Source organism: Lithobates pipiens, unplaced genomic scaffold (assembly GCF_037356315.1).
Source record: "Lithobates pipiens isolate NorthernLeopardFrog02 unplaced genomic scaffold, aLitPip1_a1.2 Scaffold_23, whole genome shotgun sequence".
NCBI classification, from domain to species: domain Eukaryota; kingdom Metazoa; phylum Chordata; class Amphibia; order Anura; family Ranidae; genus Lithobates; species Lithobates pipiens.
Window position 1 is genome coordinate 78,134,386 of NW_027507785.1, and position 22,414 is coordinate 78,156,799.

The 22,414-nt window shown below is 43.1% G+C and overlaps 1 protein-coding gene across 2 annotated transcripts in view; it reads left to right on the forward strand.

Annotated features, from left to right (window-relative positions):
- The first annotated feature begins 267 nt into the window (after window positions 1-267).
- PTPRG (protein tyrosine phosphatase receptor type G) overlaps window positions 268-22,414 on the forward strand; it is a 727,870-nt gene continuing 705,723 nt past the window's right edge. For both annotated transcript variants that reach the window (XM_077451904.1, XM_077451902.1), the window contains exon 1: window positions 268-756. In XM_077451904.1, coding sequence (XP_077308030.1) covers window positions 672-756 — 85 coding nt within the window. In that variant the 5' untranslated portion in view covers window positions 268-671. The remainder of the gene's footprint in view (window positions 757-22,414) is intronic.

Sequence of the window (22,414 nt, forward strand, 5' to 3'; positions counted from 1 at the left end):
AGGGTCTAATACCCCCCCCCCCCCCCCCCTTACACGATCTCCTGCGCTTTAATACTTTCCAATCCTCAGTGACACAAGTCATCTCCTGGTTGCCCCCCTCCCCTCCTCCTCGGAAGTGAATGGCAATAGTCTAAAAAAAAAAAAAAAAAAAAAAATCCTCCTTTCTCTTCTTCTGCTGCTGCTGTTGCCAGGAATTCGGGCGCTGCGGCTTTAAGAGCGTCGGGGGCGCGCGCCGTGCTAGACGCCCAGTGTCAGTGTGCGCGCTCCCGCGCTCTCTCTCCCTCTCCGAGCTTTTAAAGTCTCCGGCTGGCTCGGCACACATGTTACTTCCTGTATGGGAGAATGGAAAGCGGGCAGCCGAGGTGTGATCAGCCCGGAGACCCGGAGCCCAGCCTGGACTAGTGTGGACTACACCACCACCACCCCCCTTCCTCACTCCAGGATTAGAGATCGGACTGTCCTCCACCCCGGACCTGCTGGAGAAGAGCTGCATGCATGAGATCCAGGGCTCTCCGCGGATCTCCAACTTCCCCTCCCAGTGAGCAGAGCCCACAGCCCCCCCGAGAAGGTCACCCCCTCCGCCGCCAACGCACTCTCTTCTGGGGGCATTTTGGTCGCCTGGGAGGCCCATCAGTCAACAAGTTGCCCCGGTCCTCAATGTGCATGGTGTCATGCGGAGGCTACTGCAGCCGTGCTGGTGGATCTTGTTCCTGAAAATCTCAACCTCGGTCCTGCACTATGTCCTGTGCTACCCTGGTAAGTCCTGGCTGGGGGGGATAGTCCTGGAGCCGAGCGTTGTCTACCCTGTGCACCCTTTCCATGGGCTTGCTGGGACTCTTAGGGGCCCCAATACCATTTCCTATGTCTTGTGAAACCCTGGTAGGTCAAGGAGACCTGGATGACTTGAGTAGATGGCTTTTGAGCCGATGGATCATTTGTCTACCATGTGGCCCCTTGCTGTCCTTCCCAGGGGCTTTCTGGGACTCCTAGCTGCCTTTCAGTGGCCCCCAATACAATTTCCCTTGTCTTTTGCTACCCTGTCAAGGAAATATGGATGAGTTGGGGGGGGGGGGTAGCTTTTGAGCCGATGGATCATTTAGCAACACTGCCCCTGTTCCCTGGCCTTCGGCTACCATTTCAAGGGAAATCAATGGGACTTTAGCCACATTCTAGGGGCCCCCAATCTGCTAGGAAGTCAAGAAGACTTAGATGAGTTGGTAGGGAGATAGCTTTGGAGCAAGAAGCCCTAGATGATTGTGGTGGGTAGACCTCGAGCTGATGAATCATTTGACTACCCTGTAGCCCCTTGCAGGTCTTTGGCTGCTCCTTCAAGGGGACATAATGGGACTTTAGCCACCTTCCAGGGGTCCCCAGTATGTTGGTAAATTAAGAAGACCTGCACGAGCGTGGTGGAGAGAGAGCCTTTGAGCAAGAAGACCTCTGAGTGGGGTGGGTAGGTAGACCTGGACCTGATGGATCATTTGTCTACCTTGGCCTTTGGTTGTTCTTCCCAGAGGCTTGACAAGACTCATACCCACCATCCAGGGGGCCCTTAATGCAGTTTCCCTTGTCTCTTGCCTCCCTGGTAAGTCGAGAGAACCTGGATGAGTTGGGTGGTTGGTGGGGAGCTGTTCCTTAAGCCGATGGGTCGTTTCTCCAGCCTGTACCCCATTTCCTGACCCCTTGCTCCCCTTTGATGTGACTCTTAGCTGCCTTCTAGGGTCCTCCTAATCCTATATATTTTGTTACCCTTGTAAGTCAAGAGCAGCTGGAGGAGTTAGGTGGAATGGAGGAATTAGCTCTGGAGCTGATGGATCATTTGTCTGCCCTATGCTTCGTTCCCTGGTCCATTGTTGCCTCTTCCCAGGGGTTTGATGGGACTCTTAACTGCTTCTCAGGCGTTCCTAATGCCCTCTCCTGTTACCTTGGTAAGTCATGAGGTCCTGCCTGGGTTTGGTGGCTGGTGAGCGGATTGCCCTGGAGCTGATGGATCATTTGTTGACCCAGTGCTCTTGGCCCCTCACTGGCCTTTAGTTGCCCGTCCCCAGAGACTTGATGGGACTAATAACCACCTTCCAGGGGCCCCTAATGCCCTTTTCCTGCCTGCCGTCCACATTCCAGAGCTGCTCTTTTATTTCCCGGTTGGGCTCCTTGTAGTTCCATATTCATAGACATCCCTTCCAGCCAGCAGAATGCTTCTTTTTCTGCTGCCTGCCCAAAGTCTCCCGTACTATAGCCACCCCTTTCTTGTGTTTCCCTGTGATGTATAATATTTATACATTTGTATTTAAATATTTATAGATGATACGTAAGGTTTACTGTTCACCTAAAACTCAAGACCCTGGGATAACTGATCTGATTGCTATTGCATTGAGCTCTAGCAAGGTCTACCATGCATTTTACCTCTCTGTAGGTAGACTATGGGTGCCCATCACATCTAGATAAACCTCCTGTGCCCATAAACTGCCATGTTTCCTGAATGCAGACTTATTCCGTGTTGCCTGAGCACACTCATTTAATGCCATCTTTTTGTCATTTGAGATTTCTAACACTGCTAGCTGATTGCCCACCCTCCGTCCAGGGCTTCTATCGCTTCCTGGCTGGTGTAGCTGGCAAGCTTCTAGGCATGTACTCCGTACTGCTACTACCCAACTGGCAGCACGTCCCAGTGTCAGGCGTTGTCACAGGCTGGAAGTGTGTTTAGAGGTGACTTCCAGGAGCTCAGCCTCTTCTGCCAGGCAGGAAATATTGAACAGATCCCTTGTAGGATTTGGTGTTCCCCCCTCCCCCTCTCTTTTAGGAATCCGCTATGTGGCTTCTTTTTTTTTTTTTTTTGGTGCAGTGCTCGTCTAATTAAAGCAAAAGGCTGGAACCGTGCAGAGTAGGGTGTCAATTTGGGGTGACCTATACACTTTAACTTAAAAGAACCGTGCTAAGCCTAGTGGCCATGGCACATTCTCTGCAAAGATGCGCTCTTATTTTCGTGCCTTGAACCCTTTTGGTAGTTCTACAGACTCCCCCCCCTTTTAAAGTTCTAAATCCTGCTTCCACATTGTCCAAAAATTGCATGCCCATGTGGTTCTCAGTCCAGCACCTAAAGAGTCAACAAGCTGTTACATATTTGCTAGTCTGTGATTGATACAACATGTCCCTTACAGACAAGGATTTCCTTTGCTGGCCTCTTAACATCAAAGGATAGTTGGCCATTCCTATGTTGTACAAGTGCAAGCTGCACACATGTTGGCTGCATTGGGTGTATCGAGTTACAGGCTGTATGTATTTAATTGCACTAATGATGCCTCATTGACTGGGTGTCAGTTCGGTGATTTCGCTGTAATTCAGCTCTTCGGCCACAAAGAGGGAGATAACGCCACGCTCTCATGTCCGCAAAAGCACATGAAGTGCTCCATGAATGCAATAATTCAGCAGACAGGAGACGGAGGTCACTCCAGCACCGTCAAATTAATGTGTAGTGACTGTTTGATACCAGGGGAGGCACTACTGAGCTGTTCTGTATAGCCTTGGACTTATTAAAATCTTTCCTGATTTCCACAAAATGTGTTGTAACCAGGTCTGTAGACTATATTAGTTTGCAAAAGAAAAAAAGTGTATCCATTTTATTCAGAGCAAACGTAGAAATGAGTAAAATGGCATTTATTGTTTAAACTAGTCACGTGCCAAGAAAATTTAAGAAAAGTATACAAAATATATATATTTATAGCAGTAGCTGTTGGTGTTTATGTTGCTGTGTTCTGTCTGTTTTAATTTATTGTGCACGTTTTTAAATTAAATTTTTGTGCGTGATTTTTTTTTAATGGAAAAAATATCAGAATTGAGCAAGAGATTTGTATGCAAGGCTGTTTTTGTATTGATCTGTGCTCTGGTACACTCCAATAGTGCAGTGTGTCCTCTTCGCCTCGAAGGTCTGCAACTTGGCAAAGTGTCAGGGTGTTTTTTTTTTATTTTTGTTAACTTTCTAGGTCATGATAGGAACATATGTTTCACAATTGCTAACTTACTAGAAAAAAATGTTTTGTTTTGTTTTAAGTCGTTAAAAATGCAAAATCTCAAAAGTCAGAAATGCTTTCAAAGGTGTAACAATGTAGTGGCTTGACTTATTATTCCCCCCGACCCCCCACCCCCACCCCGGGTTTTCGTCTTTAATTTGGTAGCAAAGTAAATATGTATACTTTGCCATATGGCTTTAAATTTTGGGTTTGTCTGAGCTAATTTTCTGTGCGTTGCATGTACTTGTAGTGCTTCTTCGCTTCCCTTTGTTATTTGTATTTTTTTAGGCTATATTGGGTTATATTTGTATGTTTTATAATGATTCGCTTGGTTAGTAGACCGTTTTTATGTCTAAGGCTTCCTTTTTTTTTTTTAATTTGTATTTTTAGGGTATATTGGGTTTTATTTGTACATTTTATAGTTTTGTAGCAGACAGCTATGTATCATAACACTTTAAAAAAGAATTTGGGTTATGTTTATATGGTCTACTTGTTTAGTAGAGAGTTGCGTGTCTTAAGGCTTTATATATATATATATATATATATATATATATATATATATATATATATTTATATTTATTATTAGTGTGTTTTTTATATGCTCTGCTTAGAAGGCAGTTTTATGTCTCTAACTTTTTTTTTTTTTTTATGGTTATGTTTTAATGCCCTACTGGCTTAGTAAACTTTTTTTTACTTTTAAAAAATTGATCCTCCAAGCAAATTTTGGGCTTTGTATTTATGCTATTTACATAATTTTGTTTGCAGCAGAATACCAGTTTTAATTTTTTTTTTTTTGCAACTTTTAATAGAAATTTTCAAATATGTATTTTGTGAAGACATGTCTTGTATCAGAAGTCAGAAAAGCATTCATAGTTTGCATTGGAAACATTGTACCACCTGAGCTTGGATACTAGATAGCTGTTGTTCAGTCGTGGGGCGTACTCCAGTTTACATCTCAGAATCTTGATCTGGCTTATGCACATTGAAAGTCAAATCACAGGGTTGCTTGCCTTGCCCTCAAATGTTTTTTCCCTGGTCAAAATGATCTACATTGAAATAGGGTGGCCACACTTGAGAAGAAACATTTATCTCTCTATTGATTTATTCTCCATTTCAGTTCGTTGAGTGATGTCCTTCTCTGTGCCTCTGATATTGTACAGTAATTACATCTAGTAGGGTCTCTTTGGGAGCACTTGAGGGAAAACAAGCCGTGATGCAGGTTTAATGTGACAGCCTCGTGAGCAGGTCTGATTTAAATCCTTCTTGGACTCTGTTTGCACTTTGCGTGACTCCTTGTGTGATTAAAAAAAAAATTTCAGCCTTGACATTTACAGATGTCCGCTGAAACGATGCCAAGGCCAAAGAAGATTGTTGGTGCTGCTTTGGTGTCCTTAAATATTGGCTTTGTATTTGAAAGCAGTCAGGTGATCAAATTTGGGACCTAGCTTTGTCCGTACTTTGACGGGAACCTAGTTATGGCTGCTACCTCCTGATCTTATATAAACGTTAAACACTTTTTTAACCAGAGTAGCCTCTGTTTGAAACCATATCATATTTTTTTAACAATAGGATTTAACACTTTTAAAAACTTTATGTAACAAACGTACCCCCCGTTATTAGGCTTGTGATCCTTTGCCTATGTCCGGGAGCCAGGTAGCCAAAGCTCCTTGGAAATTACAGCTGGTGCCTAACTTTTGAGGTTTTCTCTAGTTAATGGAGCTGGCTCCTAGGTTCAAAAAGACTGGCTGGCTGCTGATTCCATAAGTTTGTCCACCCTTGCTGTAGACCATGCCTAGACTTTTAGCCATTTAGGTAGGGGCAAAATAGGTTTGCAGAGAGCTAATGATGGTCTTATTTTATTTGACAACATTCATTTGGATTTTCTGACCATTGTAAGTTTCCTATAGTCTGTGTATTGAATAGAGCAAACCAACTTGAGTTCCAGCAGGATGAAGAAAAATAAATTTTCTCTTTTTTGTGTTGTTGATTTATCTTTTACTGACATTTAACTATCACTTGTCCTAAATCAATGTAAGGGATTGTTGAATTATAATCATGGCAACTATTAATTTAGGATTTTCTGGAACTTTAGGGTTTTGCCATACGTTGCTAGGAGTTCCTTTGGCTGTGAATGATTGACCTTCAACTGATGCCTTTTATAATTCTGAGTCAAAAGCCACATGACAGTCAACATCTGAGACTGATGACTTTTTAGCTGTCTGTAAGGATGGTATTTTGGCCACCACACCTCATCACTGACCACCATGCTAACTTCATAACAATTTGTCCACCCCTGTCTGAGACCATGCTTAGACTTGAGAAAGCCATCTAGGCACAAAAAGGCTTTAGCCTGCTCTTCATTGTTCTATACTGCTGAGGCTAGTTATCCTTCCTAGCTACAGGACCTTGGGTTTGTCTGATCTAGAATTTCTATTTAAGAATTTTAACCACAATTCAGTTTCTTTAATCGGTCTGATCTTTTGGGAATAAGGCATGCTTAGTTTGAGCAAGGGAAGCTCAAAAAGTTGGAACTATCTGACTTAATGTTTTTGCCTGGTTATCAATGTATGTCTAAAAAGTAGAACTTCCAATGGGTGAAATAATTGGTATAAACCATCATGTTTGAATAAGGCATTGATGACCAAATTTACCTACTCTTGGTTGGTCTCTTTGCAATTCACCTACCAGTACTCTTGGACTTTGGAAATACATGCTCTTGCGTTAATAACTTCAACATTTACTTCTCTGTGATAGTATGCTCATGCCAAGTATAATACTGTTTTGCAATGTGAAGGAGCTGGAAACATGTATAACAGAGATCTGCAACAGCTGGAGGTCCGATAACTACAAGCCCCATGAGACATTGCACATGCATGACACTCAGAGGCAGAGGCATGATGGGACTTGTAGTTTTGCAACAGCTGGAGGTCTGCTAATTGCATATCCCTGATATATAAGATTAAGGCAGAGACTTTCAGCATGACAAATCCAAGTGCAACAGCCCTTAGTAACAAAGCAGGAATAATCCGCAACTTGTACGGCAATACACAATTTGCAGGAAGTGGCCAAACCTTTCTCATTATACCTTGTTATTAAAGGTGAATTTAGGAGCACAAAATAGGTTTGCATATTTAAAGTGATGGTTTTCTCTTATTTGACACCTTGCTGTATGTTTGCATTTCTGACCATACTTAGTTTTTCTATTGTCTGTCCATTGAATAGCGAGAACCAACTTGAAGAGTTCCTGCCTGAAAAAAATAATTCTCTTTTTGGGTTGTTGACTTCTCTGTTTAATTACACTTTTAGACACTTAAAATGACCACTTGACTTAAATTATGGTAAGGAATTGATGAATGGTAACTATTCTCAGGGTTTCATGGAACTTTAGCGGTCACCAGACATTGCTAGGGGTTTCATGGGCTGTGAATGACCTCCAACTGATGGTGCCTACCCTTTTCAGAGTCCAAAGCCAAATGGCAGAGCCAGCATCTGATACTAATGCCTTCTTTAGCTATCTGTAAGGGGGTATTCTTCTAAATGAACACCACTGTAAGGGGGCACTCTTTACTGACCACTGATGTATGGGGGGGGATCTTTGCACTGACCACTAACATAAGGGGCAGCAATCTTCCCACTTACCACCTGCGTAAGAGGAGCAGTCTTCCCACTGATCACAAATGTAAAGGGGCAATCTTCCCACTGCCCTCCCCCAATTCCCCAATTCATTTTTTAGCATGGGTTCTCTGAGAGCAGAAATATATTTTAAGGTTCCCTTTGGGGTAAAAAGTTTGAGAGGGGTGGAGTTATGGAACCCAGATAACTTGGATATGTTGATAATTGCAGGTGACAGATTTCAACCCTGTAGGCTTGTCACATAAACCTTTTATATGTATAGGTAGAAAACAGAAAATTAAAAATGAGGAGACTTCACAAAATTCCAAGTCTATGTAGCTTGTAAGAACAAGCCTCAGCAATATATGACAAACAGGAGCAGGTTAAAGCTATTTTTCCCCTACCTAGATGTGTCAAGAGGACAGCGATCGTTATCCCATTGCAGAATCCGCCTTTGTCTGCATCAGAGGTTGGGATGTGTCAGGAGAGGACAGCAGTGGTTCTCCAATGGTAGAACCCACTTTTGCCTGCAGCAGAGACTGGGAGGTAACAGGAGGGGGACAGCAATGGTTTTCTCATGGCATAACTCACCTTTGCTCACGGCAGCAAACAGGGGTGTTTTTACTTTGCATTCTCTAAAAAAATTAGCAGTGTTTTAATATCAGCTGGGTAGTTGCCTGAAGAGTAGTAAGAGCTGGCAACACTGCAATCCTTGAAGTGTCGTTTATTGGTACATCAGAGTGACAGTAAAACAAACTGACGCGTTTCAGCAATAGCCTTAGTCGTATTGCCGAAACGCGTCAGTTTTATTGTTTTACTGTCACTCTGATGTACCAATAAATGACACGTCAAGTATTAGTGTTGCCGGCTCTTCTTACAACTGTTGCATTGGAGTGTGTTGGGACACATTGAGCCTCGGCACCTGTGAGTGGACGTGGTGTATGGATTGAGTTGTCCCTGCAGAGAGCGCTGTTACCTTTCTTCTTTTCCATGCTGTAGTTGCCTGAAGAGAATGATGAGGAAGTACATCCTAAAATACCTACATTGTTTTGTGTCATGAAATTCAGTAGTAAGGTCTGATCCTATCACAAGGAAGTCTAGAGCGGTCCATTTGATGTTTCATAAACCTTCAAATAAAATAGATAAATTTTAAAGATAAATAGATTTGTGCCGAACACAATGCTGAAATCCTACATCCACCTTAATAAGCTTGATCTGTGTTGTAATAATAAAGTTACACCTTGCTTTTGTTGTGGAAATTTTATTGCAATGGTATTACAATTTTTGTTTTGAGAACGGGGCAGTTAGAATTAAGAAAAACTATTGAATATTTGTATTTATCTCTCTTCCCGCTGACTCGGATAAGCCATTCATGAATTCTGTTTAGAAATGCATCTCTGATTTATTTAAGTGCAAATGTATCTGGAAACATTTGTACCCCATCCAAATTCTGTGTATCATCGGAATACTGTGAATAATGTAATTCCTATTGATTCCAACTGTGAGCATTAGTCATTGGGTAAGCTCCTGAGATATTGTTGGTGTACTTAACCTGAGTTTGAAATATTGAATGGTCGAATTGAAGAAATTGGTGGGTTGACTGTGATTCCCCCTGTGCATGTGAAATTTGTCATTGTCCATAAAGATGGCTATATATTTCTGTCCCCGCTCACGTTATTCATCGATTGTATGCTGGTCTATGAAGGCAGGATGACAGTCGCAGACCCAGATCTTTGCCTTGAACTGCTGTCTGCCTATTCTCCCTACTGAATAATTACAATAGATTTTATCTATTGTGAGCCTTAAAGCGAAAATGCTACTTTTCCTAAGAAAAATGAATTAACAGAGAAAAGATTAACAAGCCATCTTTAATGTTGTCTACTTTTCAATCTGCAGCCATTATGGTTTTCTGAAACGGCCACAAAATATCAAATGTTCCTTCTTTTTCCAGTAGGGATAGGGATGTTGCGTATACTGGGTACGGCAATCCTGAACAAATCAAATTTGATTGCTTGTTTTTCCCAAATGTTTGCACCACCATTGTGTTTTATTTTATGTTTTAATGACACCCTAATGCACACCTAAGGCTATGTCGGGTTGACACTCCCTATTGCAATTTTGTGGCTGCTTATTTATGATGCTTACTCACCAGTTGAAAAATTATTGCTTAAAAGGGTAGAGAAAGTGTTTACCTGCTTCTGTGTGTCACTCAATCGCTGGGCGAACATGTTGCTCTCTTGTGGACCGAAACACTGGTGAATGGAAGTCGCCAATGAGTAAACAACATCCTATTCATCCAGCGGGCGAGGTAGTGACATGGTATTTACTACCTTGTTTACCCCGTATAGCAAACCTGCTGCTGGTCAATTCTCAAGATTAGTGTTTATTTTTTTTATTCCTCTATCTGTTATGCAAGGTTGTCTTCAATTTATATACTCGCTGGCCCAGCGACTCCCAACATTTAACCACAGCAACTGGCTGCTCCACTACCATAGACTAGGTCATATGTCGTCATCTTCTCTGATGTCATTGGGAGCTGGCTGTCTCTTCTGGGTTCCTGTAGTCAGCCCGCCCCTGAGGACCTACAGCTAGGTCTGCCCACCAGCCACCATGTGTCCCTGCACCTGCTGTCTCCTGGAATATGTGATGGGGATACCACAAGCGGCTGGAGGGGCAGACGCATGTCATTCTGGTCTAGCCAAGAATGGATGTTGGGGGCAGGGCTGGAGTAGAAGAATTTATCTAAGACTTCACATGGGAAGTACAGGTAGGAAAACTAATTTTTGCGAGTGAAGGTACTTTTTAAGTTTAGGTCAAATTGGCAAAACTACAATGTCTTAAAATCAAAATGTAAGAAAAGGTGGTTGAAGAAATAATTTTAAGGTGTACCAACCAACTTTATTCTTGTTTAGCTATGGTTTAAACATTCAAGTTATCACATCCTTTTCATAGTGATCTCAACCAACTTTACAAATACTTTTGGATCTTATATTCACACGTGACACGGTTTTCTCTTAGCTTAACTTATGGCCATATTAGACCTTCATATTATGCGCTGATATTACTTTGAAGGGCTGGGAAGTTACCTCCAAAGCACAAAAATCTTACCTGACCTGGTATTTATTTTAATTGGCTGAATATGCATTTTGTCATTCTGCCCGTGTGATGCTGAGCCATTTAAACCGACTTCATTGTGGTGCTTTTACCGCAGTGCAAATTTTCAACAGGGCCCACGTATGGAATTCCTCTCAGACAATCTAGTCCCGATTGCCCTTCTCGTTTTGGATAGGAGTCTGTGATAGTTTAATTGTCCCACGCAGATTTGAGATGGCAGAAGTTTGCCCCTTGGTACTAAACTACAGGTCTTAGCATGACTGGTTCTGGAAGGTGTAAACCCCCCGACTGGAGCATTCATATCTGTCCTGACACCTGATATGCCCTTGTTTGTTCCAGGTCACTGACTCACCAAGTATTTAAGGTTCAGGGTGAACGCTTGGGAGCTGTTCTGAATGAAGTGCCCCCAGGTTTTGTTGCAATAAAGCTGAAATAACCCGCCTATTGACTTTGTATTGCATGTCCTGTCCAGAGGTTATATAGTCTATACTGGATCAGTACATTGCCATATGCTCCTAAGCATGCAGCTGCCACAGAGAACAGTCCCCATCTAATCTTCAAATTATTGTAATTACTTTCAAAATTATTTTAAAGTTGAATTTTTTGCTCTATAAGGACTCCTTCACACCAGGTGTGTTGATCTGTATTGAGCAACTCAAATTAGAAAGCAGTTGCTATGTGCTACACGCTGCAGTGCATTCAAATTATATTAAAAGCTTTCTTTAAAAAAAAGAGAGAAACCTGTTATACTTACCTGCCCTGTGCAGTGGTTTTGCACAGGGCAGCCCTGATCCTCCTCTTCTCGGGTCCCTCGCCAGCCCTCTTGGGCCCTCCTTCCTGCTGAGTGCCCCCAGAACAAGCAGCTTGCAATGGGGGCACCAAAGCAGGCTTGTTAATGAGCCTCAGCTCTGCATGTCCATTCACCCCCACCCCCCCTCTTTCTCTCTCTTAATTGGCTTACTGGCTGTGATTCACAATGGCATCGCTGGAGGAAAATCGGGCTCAGGTAAGTATTAGGGGAGGGGGGCGCTGAGGGGCTGTGGCACAAAGGAGGCTTTTTTCTTTATACATAGAATTCATAACGGTCAAAAACTTTCAGCCTTTACAACCACTTTAAGTTGAAGTGTTTTGTAATTTTTAAATGAAGTTAAAGCTGAAGTTTAGGTATAGCATAGTTACAGCTTCTAGCTTGGACCAGTAGAAGTATGTATGTGCCATACCCGTGGGATCTCCAGGGAAGCTGGAAATTACAATGTAAGTTTGGACCCATATTTGTATGTGCCATGCCTGTGGGTTCATCATGGATCTGGAAGTCTCAGCAGTAGGTGCCACTACTACAGTGAATGCCGCTGGCTTATATGTACTGTGTTGAGCGGCTGCACTGCCACTAACTGAGCACAGGAAGTCCCTTGCTCGGCACCATTCTGAGGACAATTTAAATTTTCTCAATGAATGCGAAGTATTATTTGATTGGACTAGGCAAAAATGGTGGCGTCCCCACCTCTCCACCTCGTTCAATCAGAACACTTTGCATTCATTGAGAAAATGCAAAGTGTTCCCTGAATAGCGCAAGAGCAAGTGACCGCTGTTCACAATGCAGCGGGGCAGCAGCTCAGTGTCTACTAGAGAGATTTTCAGCTTCCATGGAGATTCCACAGGTATGGAACATGAATAATTTCATTGGTCTAAGCTCTCCTTTTCTTCTGTTTTCTATGAAAATGTTCAGGAATGTTGGGGAGGTGCAGGAATGCACATGTATGGGTGTAACTGGGGTCTCCGCATTAAAGGAAAAAAATACATAAAAATATGGTTTTGTACTGTTTTTTTTTTTTTTTTGTTTTTTGTTTTCGTGGATATGATGGCAAATATAGATTAAGCAGTTATATTATGTGGATTTGTGCGATCAACAGCTGCCGACTATATGGGCATCTTAATCCGCAGTGTGTAAAAAAAAAAAAAAAAAAAATTAAATGAGACCACCATACTTTTTTAATTTTTTTTTTATTTTTATTGGAATAATCGGTTTATGGATGAGCTATAAGGTTAATATATGTACAGTTTGGCACAGTCGACAACTGCTTATTTGGGCACCTGCATTCCACAGTGTATAGCAATAGAGTGCTTATTTTTTGCTTCTAAATCCTACCAACGTGTCTCTTTATTTCTACAGCATGTCGTCTCCTGCAAACTATCATGTGAGATGATTTAAAAAAAAAAAAAAAAAAATCAAAATAATAGCGAGCAGTCAGCTCGTTGTCTGGAAGTAGCGATCAGGCTTTTGACCTATACATATAACGCGTCCAGTGCGTTCGGAGCAGAACTTGTCACAGGAGATTGCTGAGCTTCATAAATCACAGAGAAGAGCTTTGCAGAAATGGGGCTGAAGCGGTAATGTGATTTCTTGGCGATTTAAATGCAAAGGCTCCTTAAATGCCTGTGTCAGAGTAAGAAGGGGGGGAGGGGGGGAGGAAAACGTAATTTAATTCCATTGGAAATGGGAAGGGGCGGAAAAGCTACTTAATACACCGCCAAAATTACCTCCGTGGTGGGAATACGCATTTTTTACGCATTTTGTGAAAAGCTATGTGGGTGTAATCTGTTCTGCAGTCACTTTGCATGCTGTGCATATTTTCTGGCTTAGGGAGAGCAATAACTTATTATTGTTGGAGATGCAGAAAAAAAAAATAGTGACTTGAAATTGCAAAACAAGGGCTGCCTGTAGTCTCATTGAGGCCCCAGGCTGATGCATTATTACTCTCCGTGTTTCCAGCTTAATTCCGGGCCCCGAGCGGCGAGGGAAGCGGTACATTTGCCTTGAGTTACTTCATAAGGGAGAGGTGCGTATCTGTGACTTAATGCATTGTGTCTGCAAAAAGCTTAATAGGTTGGTTTAGTTTTTTTTTTTTTTTTTTTCATGGTTTGATGAATGAAGGAAGAGATTGGAAAAGGAAAATCTATTCTAGTGCTTTCTTTATTTCAAACTGAAGTTCATTCATAGCATGGTCATTTATTAAAGCGAATTAGGTCTTAAAAAAAAAAACGTTCCTAGTGTGTGTGTATGTTAATGAGGAACTTAACCTATTCCCATTGAATTAATTTAAAATACACAGCTTACATTTATTAAAATGATTCTAAAGGTTTATTTAAAAAAAAAAAATTAAGATAAAGATGTTCTACGCTACTTACTTTTGTACAACAATATTGCACAGAGTGGTCCCTTACCTCCACTTTGGCAGTCCCCAGTGGGCACTGCCTGCTCCTCTTTCCTCCAGGTGCCTCCTTATCCTTAGCAAGCTGTATACCTATGGTGACACCTGTGCATGCACTCTCCAGATCCAGGCTGTGTGGGTCCATAGACGCACAGTGCTGATAAACCACACCCTCACTCCCTCTTCAGTCTCTCCTGTGAGATCAGAGAGGGGATTGGCAATGGAGCGGTGAGAGAATTGGAGTACAGTCAATGCTTGGTTGGCTGTACTTCTCCTGTGGATCACTGGAGTGCAGTTTGTTCTGCACGCCTGTTGTTTTTTTACCTTAATGCAGAGATTACGTAAAGGCAAAAAGCTGACTTTAGAACCACTTTAAGGCAAATTTTATGTTTGTTTTCTGGCTTTACAAGTGTCAGAGCCAATTGAGTTCTATGTGAGAGTGTGGGGTCCTTTTTCTTAATCCCTTCTCTGCCCAGCCCCGGCATCCCTTTAAGGGGGTCTTTAGGCCCACACTAGATGGACTTCCTGAGCACATGACCACTGTGGATGGCTGTCACATGATCAGGAGCCCTTCCTGCCAACTTCTGATTTGTGACTAGAGACCATGACATGTCTATGACAGCTTGGTCACTTTGCTGGAGGTGCACAGCGAATACGCTCTCAACACAAAAACCTCAGCTGTTGATATTTATGCGCAACACATGGGCGCTAAAGCCCACTCACTTTGCACATATTACATAGGTGACAAGAGGTTTAAGGAGAAGCCTGAGCTTGTTTGGCTGAACTTCTCCAAAGGGTCACAGGAGAGCAGTTCGTTTTGCACTCCTGTGATCCATTTTCAGCAGAGAGCGGTCTGAAGTCTGCTGACGTCGCACAGATCAGTGCAGGTCATCATGACTCTGGATCCGCCAGATGCCTGGACTGATGGCCATCTCAGCCTCCCAGCGAGCCGCTGAGACGGCTGCTCCCCGCCTCTCCACAGCTCAGCGCACCAGTGAGCGTGGAGTAGCAGAGCAGTTGAGTTGCTGATTGACAGGGAGCAGCCATCGCCAGTGTTCGATGGCTCGGTTCTCAGTGCAGAGGAGATGGGGAACAGATGCTGCATCCACCTTTCTAAGTATGTTCATGGGAAAAAATAAATTCCCATACTTCTCTTTTAAGATGGGGGAAGGGGTATGGACTTGCTGATCATGTGATCAGTGATTGGTTGTTAGTGGTCATGTGATCGGGCTGGCATGTGAGAAGGACCATTTAAAAAAGCCAGTCAGTGCTGACAAGAAGCATGCTGATAGGAGGAGAGCGCAGAGTGACAGAGATAACCGTCTCGCAGTGCTGCGGCTTCTTTCATTGCCCAGGACTATCGGGGCCTGCAGTTAGTGGGTTGAATGATGCCAGGCATCAGATTGAGGACATCTAGTGGCAGGAATTAACAACTGCAGGGGAAATCTTGGCTTGAAGCTGAATATTGCATCTTTTTTTAGTTTGATCTAGAATTCTGTTTTTAACGTGGCTTCATCCTGTAGAATTTTGATGCTTTTTCTATTTATCTTAAATGTTTGTTTACAAAAAAATTTATAATTTCCAGATTTGTAACAGGAGCTGGCCTGGCACTGTTGTGACATGTGCATCACTTTTTAATGTTCTACAAGAAGATTTGGGCTGCTATATTTTGGATCCTGAGACTTCCTCCAGGCAATCTCTGGCTCAGCACTGAACACGTTGCTCTGAGCTGACAGACATCACACTGAGGCCCCCGGGCAGCTGCTTTTGGAAAGATCCGGAAGCTAGGAATAACTTTGAGCGAGTGTCTGGTGGGGTTGGTGTTTGCACAAATACCGGGAACGCTCCTCACTGGCTGCACAAGATTGAATCACCATTATAATTGTATGACCCGTACAGGAACCTTGTTTGGGAAAATTCGTCTTGTGTGTCCTGGCGAGGAGATTCCCATCAATACAGCCACCCGTTATGTGTTTTTGGAGTTTCTTTTCTTTCTTTTGTTTTAGAAAACGTAATTAGCAGTACAATTTCAAGCGTCAATTCACTTGAATATCCCTAGGTTTATTTAAAAAAATAAAAAAACTTTTATAATGGAAAAGCATTTTTTTAACGGCTTTAAAATTTGTTCAAAACAAATTAAAATGTCACTTTTGTTGGGGAAATGCAAGCGGGATAATTGTGTACATTGTAATTAATTTAGTAATTGTTGCACGTTTATAAAGTGCAAAACCATGGCCTCCTATTTAAATAAATGTGCTGCAGCAATTAAAGATGACTCTGCAAAGTCCTACGTATACCACTTGAGCCTTTAAAGTGATTGTAAGGGTCAATTTTTATTTTTTTTAAATAACAAACATACTTCCCTCCTCCTGTGTAATTGGTTTTGCACAGAGTGGCCTCAATCCTCGTCTTCCGGGGTCCCCCGGCGGCTCTTGCGGTGCCTCCCCACATCAGACATCCCCCTAGGAGAAGTGCTCTCCTGAGGTGGTTGCCTTGCAGGCACGTTCCCGAGTCCATCATTCGGCGCCCATAGCCACTGAATGTATGACTCGGCCCCTGCGCCCGAGTCATTGGATTTGACAGCAGTGGGAGCCAATGGCTGCGCTGCTATCAGTCTATCCAATCAAGAGCCAAGAACCCCCTGCAGAGACAGCGCGTCCCAGCCAGGTCAAGTTCCAGGGCTCAGGTAAGTAAAATGGGGGGTCCGGTCTCTGCCAGGTGGTGTTTCACATAGGATGCATTAAGGTGAAAAAACAGGAAGGTTTACAACCCCTTTAAGTGATGTTCACCTAATGCAGCTCCCTGTGATGATGTGGCAACAATGAATTCAGAGCAGGCTTGCCACTCATGTACAGTGTGCCTGCTTGCACTGACAAATAATTGGATTAGAGGATGTTGAAGGGTCGGCGTGGCTTTCAACGTGTGTGTGTGTGTGTATTTATTTTATAATATACCGCAGTGATGGTGAACCTTGGCACCCCAGATGTTTTGGAACTACATTTCCCATGATTCTCATCCCCTCTGCAGTGTACTTGAGCATCATGGGAAATGCAGTTCCAAAACATCTGGGGTGCCAAGGTTCACCATCACTGATATACCATATTGGAGTATAACGCACACCTTTTTCCCCCTTAAAATGGGGAGGGATCGTGTATGCGTGTTATCCAGTCATTTTTTTTTTTGCGCGCGAATACAGCCAACTCACCGGAGGCCAGGCCGAGCCCTTTGGCACATCTACACATGCACCGCGTGGTGGAAAATTGTGACGCCAGTGGAGTAGACTAAAGCCACAATCAAGAGGGGGACTGAAGTTCTTCTTTGACTTTTCAATCTGTCCATAACAAACAGAAGTTTTAATTCCAGTTTTAGCACACTGCTGAACAGGTCTGAATAAAGGTGTTTCCTTTTCATGACCGTCCAAAATGGCTGCTATTGTAAACTGCAGACAAGCACAGCAAACTGAGGGGCTTGTTTTGTTTTTCCTGAGCTTATAACAGAAAACCAGTAGCTGGAATGTTTGGTTGTCACCAAGCGCAGTCACTTTTATCTCTGATGTGTACTTTTGATTAATAACACTTTCGTTTTGCTATCTGTAAGTAAAGCTTTAAATGCAGAGAGCACACAAACACTGATTGCTTTATTTTTAGTGTCCTGTGTTTGCCTGCATGTGACTGGGTGCTGAAACATAGTATGCCTTGAAGATTGATTGACCCGTGCTTGGCGTTTGTCAGTGTTGCGTTCTAGCGGAAAGCTGAAATTCCAAGTTCTTCCTGCTTCTGCCAAATAGAAGAGTTTGCGCAATGGCCAATCAGATGAAATGTAGGCAATATATCAAATTTCTCAACTTTGAGCTAAGGGCCTAGTAAATTCTTCCAAAACCTAGCATTCTGCATTAGTAATAGAAAAAAAATGTTTATACATGCACAATAAAAGTACAGAAACACAATATGTATTGGAAATGCCGAGAGGGTTAGGGAACTCTACTGCAGACTTGGTGGCCCAGTTCTTGAAGTAAGCTGGGGGCAACTGTGGGAAATTAGGTCTCTCCACAAGGCTGTAAAAATTTCAGGAGCATTGTGATAGACTATAGGGTCTTGTGGGGGGACACAGTTGGAGAGTGGGGGCACTAGGGGCTGCTGGAGACTGCAGCAAGTTAGGGGGCATGGGGGGGGCGGGAGTACTGAGGGTTGTGTGGAAGGTTGCCCGGGGCTATTGTGGGTGCTGAATGCTCTCATGGGGGCCTAGGAGTTCAGTGGGAAGTTATAGAGTACTATGGGAGCTGGGGAAGGATTGTGGGAGGTTAGAGGATCTACAACTGTCTGAAGGCCTAAAAGGGGGGAGGCCTTGGTCCGTGGCTTTGTTTTTGAGAACCACTGGTCTAGACGAAGAACCAGGTGGCTGTGACCCAAGGCAACCAAAGTCCTTGGCCTATTCAGAGGTGAAACCTTATTGGTTGTAATGGCTAGAGTTTTTTGTTTTTGTATATTGTACTACTGTACATGTAGATTTTTTTTTTTTTTTACTGCTTTAAATGACTAAGTTGATAAAGCAATGTAAGTACACAAATAAGGGCATCATTTCTGTTGTAATTAACTGCATTAATGTTATTTATCTGCCCCCTCTCCCCTTGGCCATTCACCGGAACTGGTTCCATTCTGCGTGCAATAGTTACATATGCTAACCCCTATGCTGCTTCTTTGTCTTACCGTAATGGTCAGCAGATGAGGTGCAGAAAGTGACCAGGCATCTGATACTTCCAGAAATGTCAAAATCTGGGGATTCTTTAGCAAGCTGTAGCTTTACAAGAGAGCAGCGGCGTTGGCGGTTGGGACAGCTAAATATTGAGTATTTTTTTCATATTCTCAGACATGTCTGACTGTTAGTACCTGGTAGACTTTATGACCAATATGTCTTTCTATTTGCAGAGAAAGGTTTTCCGAGCTCTATTTAGAGTTTTCTTGGGTCAGATTATAAAGCTGCTCTCATCCTTTTTGTATTTTCAATGTCCTTGCCTGCTCTCCCACGCTGGAAATCCTCATAAAGAAAACTAGCTCCATCCTTTTGATTTCTTTTTTTTTCCATGCACCACCTGATATAGGACCCAGTTTGTCCTTCCGCTAAAAGACTAAGTGACACGAGTTCAATAACTGGGTAGAGCCAGCTTTTATTATAATGGCTTTCTTGGTGTTTGTATTACTGATAAAGATTTGTTTGTTCGGAACACTCCAGGGAGAAATGATTGATCCGTACCGCGGCTCGACATCCCCGCTTTAAACTCCGAGTACATATTGACTGCTATTGGGTCTTTTTCCTTGAGGTGCATTCCATTAAGCGTTTTTTTTTAGTTTTTCGTCTGGCCCGCCTATATCTGGCTCCCTCTCACAGCGATATATCACAGCACCAAAATATGAGGGGGAAATATTGTTTTTCCTCGGCTGACGATTAATGACATCCCTGTAGAGCAACGGGGAAATCTTATTGGACTTTGAGTCAGAATTTGAGACAAAATCCTTTAAATATGTCATAAGTGAAATTGATCGACCGTTCAAACCAGGAGTAATGTTTTGTGCAAAGCTGGCCTCGGGGACCCATTTTTAAATTACAAAGGTCTTATTAGCAGCACAAGAGCGCGTACGGATATCTGACAGGATTATTAGCTGAATGCAAAAAAAAAAAAAAAAATTGAAAAATGGAGATTATAAAGTGCATTAATAAACTGTACTGTTGACGTAGCACGCTAGTCACACTTTTTTGACAATTTGGCGAGCCGGGCTTTCTTGCAGGTTCATCTGGCAAAAAAATTTAGTATTGTCAGCAATTTCTACAAATGTGCTTAATTTTTTATTTTTTTAACATTTTTTTTTATTAAAGGAGCGTAGAGTTCAAAGCAAGTTTTTTGTTACCTGGTTGAGGGCTCATTCACACTGTGTGGTGACTGGTGTTTTTCAGCACTAAATATACCTGTCACTGCAAGGGCAATTAGCAAACAATTGTTTTATATGTGCCCTGTTTACACAAACATGCTGATGTGCTTTGCATTGTAGAAAATAGACTTGCTGTGCAATATACCTTGAGGCCATCTGAAGACTTGAATGAAATGCTACTACATGACAAAGTATACCTTGCAGTGTACTGAAACATGCATTGTGCTGACCCTTGTTGCAACTCTAGCTGCTTCTGTGGTAAAATGCTGCATTTTACTAGTGTGAACGAGTCCCACAACTCAGTTTGGCCCTCACCATATCACACTGGCAATTTTGGCAGCCTACAATTGAAGCTTTCCATAACTGAAGTCGCACACTTATTGACCATAAGGCTTCATGCACACTGTATTCTCTACAAATTTTTTATTTATTTTTTTGCCTTCTACCAGAGCTCAGCAGCAGCAAAACGTGCTAAAAAGCCACATTTTTGCATACCTGTTTGGATGTTCCCAAGCCTGGCATTAAACATTTTTATTGGCCAGAATAGAATGTATTGACGCGACTAGTTTGAGTGTTTATGCTCAAAATCTCCTCTCCAGAACGCAAAAGTGGTGGGGTTGTTTTCTGCCTTTAAATGCCCCACCTCTAAAATCCTCAACCCCTGTGTCTGGACACATAGGTTAATATGGAGTGTTTAGAGGCAGAAAAGTGAAAACCTCAAAGATCTGTAAAAGCAGACTTTTTGAGCTCAAGTTGTGCATGAGGCCTACCGTTTGGGATCTCAAACTTGAGCAGTGAAATGGCTATAACAAACAGTTTTGGCAGTGAGGGAGCCGTGCCATAGTAGGGAAGTTGAGGGATCGCGATTTTGGCACTGGCTGGTGTGGCTACCAGTAGTAGAATTACTAGAGTTAAGCTGGCCATACACTGCTTGAATTTCCAGGAATCTACCAAAATTTAAACCATGGGTGGCACACATGGTAGTACCACTTGACTCCAAAAACTTCAGCTGAATAATCCGAGATATCAGTTGACTTATAACTGCATCCAATCTGATGCAGGCACTGTTTGGGTGTTCTGACAGCCCGGGTGTACCAGCAGTGGGAGCTTTGGTCATCAAGCATGGATTGGGCAATCTTTGGATTTACTTAGGTGTATAAACAGCTTAGGAAAGACCTTCTGCAAAGATGTGCTAATGCTCAAACGTGCTAGTCGGAAAACACTAGGGTGTTGTGATTGTTGTTTTGTTGTACATTGAATCACAGCCTTGCACATGGTCTGTAAGTTTAGATTGCACAGCTGCCACTGTCCAACTTGCATGCTGTACAGGTCTGGACATGACAGGAAGAAACTAGTTACTGTTGGCAACACAGACAGTACTGATTTAGACTTTGATAAGAGGCCTCTGCCACTCTGAAGCATGTGAGGAGCTGCATGTGACTGCGGACGTGTAGCTACTATAGAAGTCAGTGTTGTGATTGTATTGTACCAACTAGGCGTTTCCCTAAGTCCCCTGTCACATTTGCAGATCAGTCAGTTCCACCTGTCCGTTTTTTCAGGTGGATCTGAACAGTCGCTCCATACAGCTCTATGGAGCGTCGAATGTCAGGGGTGAGATGTCCTCTGACATCCGATCCGCAAAATCCTATTGTGTCCTATTTTCCATCCGTCGATCGGATGAAAACAGGTGGTCCATAATCATCCTATCCCCCCATAGAGGAGAGCGGTCTGACAGGTCCATCCCTGCACAGTGTGCAGAGACGGACTTGTCATCCGCCGGCTCAGTGAGGATCAACGGAGCAATCCTCGCTGAGCAAGCGAAGGAGTAAAAACGGATAGCCCCGTGTGAAAGGGGCCTTAGACTGTGGATTCTTGCATTTGGATCTGTCTTGTCCCAGGCCTGGACCAATCTCCCAAATATTCCCGAAGCCAGCTCCACAATGTTAGAGGGTGCAGCAACAATTAAAGCAGCCCTCGTTAGTATGGGACAGTTAATGTCCAGTTTTTTCCCCTGTTTTATCTGGACAGTGCAGAAATCGATTTGCTGACCTTTTGGCACCATTTGCATAGGATTTCTGATCAGGTCCACCTGTCATCTTTTCAGGCAGACCTAATTGGAAGCTCCATGCAGGTCTTCAGGCTGTCGAATGTAAACGGACATCCGCCTACCTCCATGTCCATCCAGGTCCAGAAATGGACCTAAATATGATGGATCAGAGGTAGCCTGATGTAAAGAAACACAAGTCGGTTTGTTTGACAGCTTAAAGTTCCAACACGAGCCCTCCACTGTCAAAATGGAGACAAACTGAGTACTGAGCTCACAGATTGGCGTCACTGGTGGGTACTGACTGGCATCACTGCTGGGGCTGCACTGACCATCAGGGCACTGATGTATCCGTGCCCTAATTACCTGTACAGGTCTCCCCTGTGAGGTGATGCAGCTGATCGGCTCTCCTCACCACACGCTCTGTCAGTGTGAGACGAGGAGAGCCGATTACTGGCATGTCCGTATTTACATGTAGTCAGCTGTGATTGCATACAGCTGATC